Source organism: Hyaena hyaena, unplaced genomic scaffold (genome assembly GCF_003009895.1).
Source record: "Hyaena hyaena isolate Hyena2069 unplaced genomic scaffold, ASM300989v1 scaffold_12, whole genome shotgun sequence".
Classification (NCBI taxonomy): domain Eukaryota; kingdom Metazoa; phylum Chordata; class Mammalia; order Carnivora; family Hyaenidae; genus Hyaena; species Hyaena hyaena.
Window position 1 is genome coordinate 4678495 of NW_024080644.1, and position 11317 is coordinate 4689811.

The 11317-nt window shown below is 40.1% G+C and overlaps 1 protein-coding gene across 2 annotated transcripts in view; it reads right to left on the reverse strand.

Annotated features, from left to right (window-relative positions):
- Positions 1-4184: 4184 nt before the first annotated feature.
- SYTL5 (synaptotagmin like 5) overlaps positions 4185-11317 on the reverse strand; it is a 105136-nt gene continuing 98003 nt past the window's right edge. For both annotated transcript variants that reach the window (XM_039256380.1, XM_039256376.1), the window contains 3 exons: positions 10469-10604; positions 5409-5617; positions 4185-4327 (listed from right to left, as the gene is read on the reverse strand). In XM_039256380.1, coding sequence (XP_039112311.1) covers positions 4185-4327; positions 5409-5617; positions 10469-10604 — 488 coding nt within the window. The remainder of the gene's footprint in view (positions 4328-5408; positions 5618-10468; positions 10605-11317) is intronic.

Sequence of the window (11317 nt, forward strand, 5' to 3'; positions counted from 1 at the left end):
AAATAAGGGCCCAAGAGAATATTATGAACAAACCGAGTGCTGTAACTAGCTCACCAATGACCTCCCCCCACCCCCGCCAGCAAGTGGTTAAAATTTAAAAGGCATATTTACATATATTATTTTCTTTCATATCTTCAGTAACTCCAAGTTAGCCAGCTTATTCCTATTTTACAGGCAAAATGATCAAGGCCTAGATTGGATAATTAACTTGACCAAGGTCACAGTTGGTAAGCAGTCAAGACTTGAGCTAATATCATCTGAGTCCAAGGTTAGGCTCCTTCCATCTCACCACCATTGCCTTGCAATGAACAATGTCCAAGTTAGCCAAATCTAATCCGCCATCATGACACAGAGGGAGTTCAATTAATACAGTTTAGTTATTTTGTCCTCTAATGCAGTGTTTCTCAAACTGTGATCCATTCATATCAGAATCACTCAAGAATCTTGATTAGAATGATGGAAACATCTGGAGATTTTGTTCAGTAGGTTTGGAGCAATGCTCTGGAAACGGTGTACTGATGATTCAGATAATCCTTTGGAATCCTTCATGTGGCTCAATTTCCATGGCTATTGTTCAAACTTTGCCAGATCTAATTTCTGTTATAGTGTTACCTGTGTAGATTTCCTCCTCCTATCTGTTTAATTTCAGAGGCCATAAATGTCACCATTATGGAAGGAAAGCCCTTCTGCCTATTTCTAAAGGCAATGCTCAGTTTAATGTGAAGGATCTATGTGGAATTAAAAAATAAACATTGATCACATTCCCAAATGCCATAGGCTTTTACTCTCTGAGGTACTGCTGGGATGACTTGATATTTTGATCTACTCTGCTTCTAAAAGCAGGATTTGCCCTTGTTTCTTCCATGGCTTTCTCCTCCCTCATCAAAAATAAACCTTAGGGTAGCAGGTGATGATGAGACTGCTATTACTGTGAATCAGGTGGGTCATCCATTAGTTACTTAAATACTTAAAGATCAATGGTCATATATTTGTGTAGGTTTGTTAAGGAAAAGGAGACTAGGATTATGAAGTCCCATCAAAATATCTTTGTTTTTGGCATTTTTGTGGCCTGGAAGATCTACATCCTGATGATTCCAGTTACAGTGACAATGTAAGTCAAATGAGATCTGATAATCTTCCATGTGTCCTAAAAGTACTGTTAACAAACTGAACGGATAAAGCCCAGGCTTTAAATCTTGCCCATGTCCCTTTACAACTTGTCTGATTCAAGCGAGGAACATTGAGGGCCGAGATCTCCTGATGAGGACAGTCCAGCAAGGTCATGGTATCTTCTGAGAAGGTGATATGGAGAGCTGGGCTGGAGAGCACTCTCTGCTTTTATCTGTGCTGAGATAGGCTGGGCTGAACCGTCCAGCTGAACTGGCTGAACTGGGTAGACGACGGTATGAGGTACAAAGGCAGGATGTACTAGAAGAGGAAGAATTGGGTACACGGGGAAGGGTGGAATAAAGAGTTCTATTTTGACTATGTTGAAAACATGAGCTACCCTGGTGGATAGGTCCTATAGGTAGTTGGATCTAAGGCGAGAGGAAGGGTCTGGGTTGGAGATGTGAGTTTGAAGTTATAAGCATATAAAACTATGAAGGCATAATACATGATAATGCCAGAGAGAGTATATGATGTGAGGAGGAAAGAAAGAATAAGCACTGAAGAATCCAATGCTTATCATTTAACAATCTTTAGCAGAGAAGGAGAGGAAGCAGCAAATGACACAGAAAAAGTAGGCACATATGATAGTGCAGAAGGTCTCTACTGATGGGCTACTGGCTCGTTTTCTATCTTTTGTAGTGAACACTTCTGTATGCACTCATTTCTCACATCTGTATCTATCTCTGTAGGATAAATACTCCAAATTGGAAATACCCAAAAATCTCATTCTGAATTTCCAAGTGGTGATGTTTGAGAGAAAAGGTTGTTCAGAAAAGCCACCAAACATAGATAGCTTAGTTAACCATATTTAATGTGGCATTTGATAGGAATGGTTAAATAAATTTGCTATATCCCTATAATGTAATACCCTATAGGCATAAGAAAGAATGAGGCTATCAATCATTTCTGCTATGGAAGAGGAGGAAGGCAGATGGACTTTTTACAATTTTGAAACTATTTGAATTTTGTGCCATTCGCATGTTATCTAGATTTAAAAATATTTGTACTTCTACACAACACTTAGTAAAAAAGAATGACCTGGAGATCAATTTACCTTTTCTCTCTGAGAACATCATCACAGGTTTCTGATGGACTTCTGTATACCTAGGTTTTACATTGTGGAAATACCCAGCTAGATGTTTATGAGACCATAATACAGAAAACTGCTCTAAATGTGGCAAAGGTCTGAACACATGAAGTAAACTCATCTAGAGTTTAAGTTAGAGATTTTGGAATTTGTTATTTTGCCACTTTTATTGTTAGTGAATAAATCTACTTCATTTTGTTTACTTTAGAGATGTCTCCAGACTATATCATCATCACCCTCTCATGTGTCCCCAAAATATCACTGAACACAGAATGGATCAGGTCACGTCTGAAGACAATATTTCCAATACAGGCAGTAGTGATGATCTTACACCTTTTGTTTTCTGTTTTGAAGAAGGGCAACATAATAGGGATAGGAGTTTGAGTTTTAAAAAATGTTCCATATATACTAAGCTGCACTAGACCGGTAACTTTAATTTTTGAGATTTAGCCTTTTTGAATATTATTGAAAATGGACTGCTTCTTCCCTCATAATAATGTTAAATATATTCTGAAATCAGTTTTAAAAATTCAAGAAGAAATTTAGAATATGGAAAAATTCGCTTGAATAAGCCGGAAGATGATTCTACCTCTCTTACCACTAAACTTCAGTTTCCATCCTTTCAAAGGTTTTATACAAATTCAAGTGAAAAAATGAGCTGAAGGGCTAGACGGCGACTCTGGCAGAAGAGTCTGTCAGGTACCTCATACTGAAGCAATCTGACTCTGCTTCATCTTCTTTCATCTATGCCCTCCTCTCCACCCGGATAAGCACAAGATTATGCCAGGGGCGACAGTAGAACGAATACTGGCCTATAAGTCACAGCCTGGATTTAAGTGTGAATATAGTCATAGCTTCTATATGATCTTGGGCAGGTCACTCCAGCTCTCTGGGCCTCAGATTTGGAATACGCAAAATGAGGATCAGGTCTGAGGTTGCATTTAAGTTTGGTGCCTAAAGCATCTGGAACTACAGGTCGCAGAAGGTATGGTAGACTTAACTATTGGCAACGATTCTTCTTGCATTGTCATCCTTACCATGGCTTCATCGTGCACAGAATGTATTTTCCCGCTCCTTGATCTTGGGCTTCGCCACATGACTTCCTTTGACCAAAGGGATATCAGTAGATACGATACAAGCAGGGGCTCAAAATGTACATTAGCTCTTACTCCCTTGTAGTTAATGGCTTAGAATATTTTATAAGCTGTTTATAATAGAGCTCTCTAATTGTTAGGTCCTAAGCAGGGTGACCCTACATCCCAATTTTCCCTGTTCAGTCCTGGTTTACAACTGTTGCCCTAGTATAAGGATTTCGTTCTTTTCACTCTCAAAAGTGGACTGACTCAGATTATAAATTATACAGTCACCGAAGGAAACCCTTCAGTTCATTTTGAAAACTAACCTGGTTAATCCACACATTTGCTACAATAACAGGGCCACCTCCTTGCCCAAGCAACCATCCCCACTGTGCCTTCTTTGGATCATGGGTATTCCCAGGGTGAGAAAAGGGTAGCCAGTATTCCTTCTTACTCTTCAAGTGATCTGTATTATGAGTGGCCCCTCTATCCCTCAAACCATTTTAAGAAACATAAAAGAACTCATTAATAGAAAAGTTTAGGGAATCCAAATTTCAACTGTAGTTTCAAAGAGGCTTGCACCATTTCCCTTACGGTATAGAGCCTAGGAATCATTGGATAATTTGCTTGCTGACCGGACAGTGTGGCACACTTTCTATCATGCAATCAAAAAGGCCTTGGCCATTGGACATGTAGAGGTACATGCTCTTATAGACACTCAGCAAGACCCTAAATGTTCGTAACACTGACATCTCTCCCCACATGCCTTAATACCCTCAGGTGAGAAATGGCAGGGAAACAGAATCCCAGTCAGACAGTGCGTGGAGGCCTCATTTTGGAGACTGGTACCTTCAGAGTCTACATTTCCCCATGCTGGAACGGAGCATGAGAACACCCTCAATGGGAATCCCAGGATTGTTGGCCATCTTCTGCCAAAGGCGGTGCTCTTCCCCCTGAGAGTCCATCCAATCCACATTCTTCCCATAGCTCGTACCTAAAGAAGGGAAAAAGGAGTGTTACAGTTCACAGACGAAATATTTTATCTTCTAGAAGACACTTATCAACGCTGGAGGGGGCGTTGTGAGCAGAGAGTCCTTCACTGGCTTCTTTTTCCTTACCATACCTAGTGAGTAGTGTTAGTTAGAACAAAAGGCTTCCTTTGTAGTCTGACTACTCACTTCTGCGAAGATGAAGAGAAACAAATCAGGATGGCCCTAGTGGCCATTTCCACCACTCCCCACTTTGGTAGTTTATCAGAGAGCTGGCTCTCTTCTGGACGGAGTTAACATGACAGAAGAACAGGCTGAATTGGGCTCTGAAGATCTCACTTTTTTAACAAGGCCCCTTGTTAAATTTCCCACTGACCTAGGAATTTTTCACTTTAGTGGTATAGATATCCTTGGCTCTCCTTAATGTATAACTAAGGAGAGCATCATAGAGGCAGGGTTGTTCTTAACAAGAATATAGACCATGGTGCATCCAGACCCTCTACGTCTTACTTAAATTATGGAATAATGAGAATCTGGGGGGCTACATGTGCTCTACTACTGTCATTTCCCTCCAATTCACCCTGTTGTGGTTGCACCTTGTGGCATCAGTAGTGTGCTTCCATGATCTGTTTTTAGCGGGGCGGGGGCTTGGGGGTGGGGAATGGATTTTCTTTCAATTCAACCAGTGAGTAATCTGAGAAGAGGATGAAAGTAAAGTTGGTCTTAGAAGTTGTTCTCTCCCCTATCAGAAGTCTGTGCTGTCTTGGTGACCCTCTTCTGAGCAAAACATGAAAGAATACCCAAGAAGATAGCTGAAATTCACTTAGACTATGATGTAAGTGATATTTCATAAAAGGGCTGAATATAAACATCATATATCCTAAACTTACAGCCAAAGGATGCAAACTTACGTAGTAGTATTTTTAACAAGGAACAGATTCTTGGCCAAAGGGATGGAGCATCTGTGGTATATTCAGGAATCAGCTAAACTGAAACTACATGTACATCTACTACAGGTTAGCCTGCAGAACCACTCTTCCGCCCCATGCCTCATCACAGACCATCTCATGACCCCAAGTCCCTCACCGGTTCCAGAATTCAAACGAACTCCTCCCAGAAAGATGTTGCTGGAAAAGGCCTCCTTGTCCCAGACAGTAAGTTCTAGGCAAACATTCCTTATGTCCTGGGGATTCAGGCCACTGAACATGAAAGTATGATTCCACTGAGGGTTGACACTCTTTTTTATTACCAGAGTTTTATGCTTGGTGGCTTTGCTATCATCAGGGAGCAGGTAGCTGTAAGAGAAAATGCAATCAGGCCATCGGTGAGACAGTAGGCAGAAAATGGCATCTTTGAGTAGTTATTTCAATTCCCCATAATTCTTAGTATGTGCGTGTGCATGGGTGCATGAGTGTGTATTTGATTTTTTCTTCTGCTTCACTCTAGATTTAAGTGGACTGGTTTATTGTTTATTTTAAGTAGGATGATAGGAAAATGCCTGCACTCTCCTTTCTAATCCTGTTTTGGTCCCTCATCTTGAAATGAAAATTTCTCCTATAGTAGGTGCTTACAATAAATAAGATACCTTGTAACACTTGAGGTTTCATTTCATGTACCAATAAGAGACTCCTTATCTCCCAATATTCATTCTCTCCTTCTTCTTTATTTTTTTTTTTTTTTTTTTTTATATTTTATTTATTTCTAGGACAGAGAGAGAGAGAGAGAGACAGCGTGAGCAGGGGAGGGTCAGAGAGAGAGGGAGTCACAGACTGAAACAGGCTCCAGGCTCTGAGCTGGCAGTCAGCACAGAGCCCGATGCGGGGCTCGAACCCACGAACAGCGAGATCATGACCTAAGCGAAAGTCGGACGCTTAACCGACTAAGCCACCCAGGCGCCCCATCTCTCCTTCTTCTTTAAAACAGACTTTTTTTTTAAGTTAGGCACAAGACTACCCAGAATAAAGATAATATTCCTAGCCTCCCTTGCAGCCTGTATAGCTGTGTACTAAGTTCTGGCCAATAGGACACAAAAAGTGTCTCTATATGAAATTTCTGGGAATTATCTTACAGCTGGAATTTGGATGGGATAGCTGAAACTCTAGCAGCTATCTGGGCCAATAAGGAAAATACCACAGCAAGACAGAAGAAATATGGGTCACTAATTATCATGATGCTTTCTTACCTGCCCTCGATACTTTACCTTTTGTTTTTGTTTACATGCAAGAGAAAAAAAAACTTTACTTTCTCAAAAAAATCTAAGGTCTCTTATAAATCAGCTCAATATTTAACTAGGGAGATAATTTACTAGAAAGTTATTGGCCTGTTTTCATTATAGAACAAAGATACTATCCTTTATGATCTCCGCTTTGCAAATGTTCAACATGATAAAGTGAAAACTATTTCAAGAGAGGTTAAGTCACCCCTGTAAGGTGACAATGAGGCCATAGGTAAGGAGCCATCATCCCCTCATCCCACCAGAGTGAGCAAGAAGAGGCCTGAACAGATGGTGGGGCTGATGAGGAAAAAAAAGCAATGGCAAGATCCAAATAAAACATTTCTTTTGTGCTGAAAACTACTATGAGAAAGAATGGAGGACAGATGGACTGGGACTCAGGCCCACACACTCACTGGTAGGAAAGCCCCAGATATCTGCTTCTCTTTATTATTTGCTTTATCAAAATTAGAGTGTGTGTGAGGGTAAAGATTTGACTCATTTTCCTGTAGAGACCATTACACTTTTCTAAGAAGGATTGATGACAGGAACAGTAATGTCACTGACATTACATTAAGCCTTTGAAGGCTTAACCTCATGCCTAAAACCTCTAATAAATACACAAAAAATAAAGAGAAAGAAAGCCAAATATAACACTACAGAAACTCATCAACTGCAAAGAAAGAGAGCAAGAGAAGAAGAGAAGCACGGAGAAGAACTACAAAAACAACCAGAAAACAATGAACAAAATGGTAATAAGCTCCTACCTATTAAAAATTATCTTAAATGGCTTTCTGCCCGTGGACGCCGCCGAGTAAGCATCGATAAAGTCTCCCCTCCCACCGCCGTCATGTCTAAGTCAGAGTCTCCCAAAGAGCCTGAACAGCTGCGGAAGCTTTTCATCGGAGGTTTGAGCTTTGAAACAACCGATGAGAGTCTGAGGAGCCATTTTGAGCAATGGGGAACGCTTACGGACTGTGTGGTAATGAGAGATCCAAACACCAAGCGCTCCAGAGGCTTTGGGTTTGTCACCTATGCCACTGTGGAGGAGGTGGATGCGGCCATGAATGCAAGGCCACACAAGGTGGATGGAAGAGTTGTAGAACCAAAGAGGGCTGTCTCGAGAGAAGATTCTCAAAGACCTGGTGCCCACCTAACTGTGAAAAAGATTTTTGTTGGTGGCATTAAAGAAGACACTGAAGAACATCATCTAAGAGATTATTTTGAACAGTATGGGAAAATTGAAGTGATCGAAATCATGACTGACCGAGGCAGTGGCAAAAAGAGAGGCTTTGCTTTTGTAACATTTGATGACCATGACTCTGTAGACAAGATTGTTATTCAAAAATACCATACTGTGAACGGCCACAACTGTGAAGTAAGGAAGGCTCTGTCTAAACAAGAGATGGCTAGTGCTTCCTCCAGCCAAAGAGGTCGAAGTGGTTCTGGAAACTTCGGTGGTGGTCGTGGAGGTGGTTTTGGTGGGAATGACAACTTTGGTCGTGGAGGAAACTTCAGTGGGCGTGGTGGCTTTGGTGGCAGTCGAGGTGGTGGTGGATATGGTGGCAGTGGGGATGGCTATAACGGATTTGGTAATGATGGAAGCAACTTTGGAGGTGGTGGAAGCTATAATGATTTTGGCAATTACAACAATCAGTCTTCAAATTTTGGACCCATGAAAGGAGGAAATTTTGGAGGCAGAAGCTCTGGCCCCTATGGTGGTGGAGGCCAATACTTTGCCAAACCACGAAACCAAGGTGGCTATGGCGGTTCCAGCAGCAGCAGTAGCTATGGCAGTGGCAGAAGGTTTTAATTACTGCCAGGAAACAAAGCTTAGCAGGAGAGGAGAGCCAGAGAAGTGACAGGGAAGCTACAGGTTACAACAGATTTGTGAACTCAGCCAAGCACAGTGGTGGCAGGGCCTAGCTGCTACAAAGAAGACATGTTTTAGACAATACTCATGTGTATGGGCAAAAAACTCGAGGACTGTATTTGTGACTAATTGTATAACAGGTTATTTTAGTTTCTGTTCTGTGGAAAGTGTAAAGCATTCCAACAAAGGGTTTTAATGTAGATTTTTTTTTTTTGCACCCATGCTGTTGATTGCTAAATGTAATAGTCTGATCATGACGCTGAATAAATGTGTCTTTTTTTAAATGTGCTGTGTAAAGTTAGTCTACTCTGAAGCCATCTTGGTAAACTACCCCAACAGTGTGAAGTTAGAATTCCTTCAGGGTGATGCCAGGTTCCATTTGAAATTTTATTTGCAACCTGCTTGGGCACAGAATCCATTGTCTCCACAAACATTGGTGTGGTTGAACTGACAGTTAATGTGTTGTGACCTGGAGTTCACCGTTAAAAGGGTCACCCAAGCAAAGTCCTGGAGTTTATTTGGTTATTAATATGATTGTTGGCACATCCTATGCAATATATCTAAATTGAATCATGGTATCAGATAAAATTATAGATGGGATTAAAGCTTGTGTATCATCCATTATCATGTGTAATCAATAAACGATTTAATATTCTCTTGAAAAAAAAAATTATCTTAAATGTAAATGGCCTAAATGCCCCAATCAAAAGAGAGAGGATGGCAGAATGGATTAAAAATCAAGATCGACCTATATGCTGCCTATAAGAGACTCACCTCAGACCTAAAGACACATATAGAATGGAAGTAAAGGGATGAAAAAATTTTATCACGCAAATGGAAGCAAAAAAAAAAAAAGCTAGGAGAGCAATGATACTTATATCAGACAAAATAGAATTTAAAACAAAAGCTATAAAAAGAGACACAGAAGGGCATTACATAAGGAGATATGGATCAGTCCAACAAGAGGGTATAACACTTGTAAGTATCTATACACCCAACATTGGAGCACCTAAACACATAAAACAAACATTAATGGACATAAAGAGAGAAATTGATGGTAACATAATAGTAGTAAGGTTTAACACCCCACTTAAATCAATGGCAGAAAATCAATAAGGAAAAGGTGTCTTTGAATGACACATTAGACCAGATGGACATGATAGCTATGTATACAGAACGTTCCATTCCAAAACAACAGAATACAGACTCTTTTCAAGTGCACACGGAACACTGTCCAGAATATATCACATGTTAGGCAACAAAACAAGCCTCAATAAACTTAAGAAGATTGAAATCATACCATGCATCTATTCTGACCTCAATCACAAGAAAAAAATCGGAAAAAAAGAAATATGATTCTGCCAAAGCACTCTCCAGTTGATTTCTCTGAGGAGGATGCTCTGAAATCTCTACTTTTTACAATTTCCCCTAAGAGAGCAAAACACCAATGATCTAATATTTTTGTTGTTTTTGTATATTGCCAGTACCAAATGATAACAAAGCACAATAAAAATATATTACATGTAGAAAGGCATATTTTCTCCTCCTTTGAGAGATGAATCTTACAGGACAATCTGCCAGTATTGAGGGTGAGAATGATGGGAAACCCTGAAATATGCTGGAAGCAAGCTGAAAGCTGGAATAAGCAGCCCCCTCTATACTTGTGTTGTTTCATATCTAAAAGCTAGTATTCATGGGGCACCTGGGTGGCTCAGTCAGTTAAGTGTCTGACTCTTGATCTTGGCTCAGGTCATGATCTCACAGTTTGTGAGACTGAGCCCCGTGCTGGGATTCAACGTTTGGGATTGTTTGGGATTCTGTCTCTCCCTCTCTCTGCCCTTCTGCTGCTCACTCTCTGTCTCTCTGTCTCTCTCTCTCTCTCTCTCTCTCAAAAATAAATAAACTTAAAAAAAAATTAAAGGCAGCATTTAAGGGTAGTTCTTTCCTTGTACATTTAGAATAAGATGAACACAGAAGTCTCACAGCCACCACCATCTCATGGACCACAGACCCTCTCATCTACCATTAAGTATCTTCTAAAATGAGTTAAAACAAAATTACCCCTTCACAAAGCTATCACAAGTGCCTCCTGACTTCACTGCTGTCAAATTCTTTGCCTCTTTGATGAACACTTCCAGTATTCCTCCAGAGATTACAGGTGACTCCTTCTTCTTTCCCCTTTTGAAGCTCTTCTTTCCTGCATCAGCCATCAAAATGAGAGAGATGCAGAGAGAGGGAGGGAGAAGGGAAGCGAAAGAAGGAAGAGAGAGAGATCATGGGTTCTATTTGTAAAGTTCACAAAGAAAATCCGTAAACATTTATTTCATTTGCTCACTGAATCAAGTCTTTATGCTACTGTGTATTTTTCCATGTATTTATTTGTGTTTTTTTTTTTTTTTTTTTTTTTACCCCACAGGAGTCCTTCTAGATACGTTTCCCATTTGCATTTGTTGAAAAAAAATGAACAAATAAATTTAAAACTTTAAATACTCCCCAACAAGGAGTATCTTTTCACACATATAGAAAGAGAAATGGAAAAGACCCCAAGAGCTGCCTGAGCCACATTCTGGCTCTCAGTGAGAAACAGCTACAGTGAACACCACACACAAATGTACAGACTCCAAGAGAAAATTCCATAACTTCCTTCTTAGATATTTTAGTCTTATAAATTGAGAACTGTGCAAAGCCAGCTCCGAAGGCTATATATAGCCCCGGCACAACTACAGTTTTGAGTGAGAGAAAACTCTCCCATGTCACATTTTTATTCTGATGAAATGTGCTCAACATGAATGATCACCACCACCACCACTACCTTTATTTAGCGCTGCTTTAAGCACTTTACATGAATGAACCTATTTTTTTTTAACACTTTTTAAAGTTTTTTTTTTTTTTTTTTTTTTTTTTTTTTTT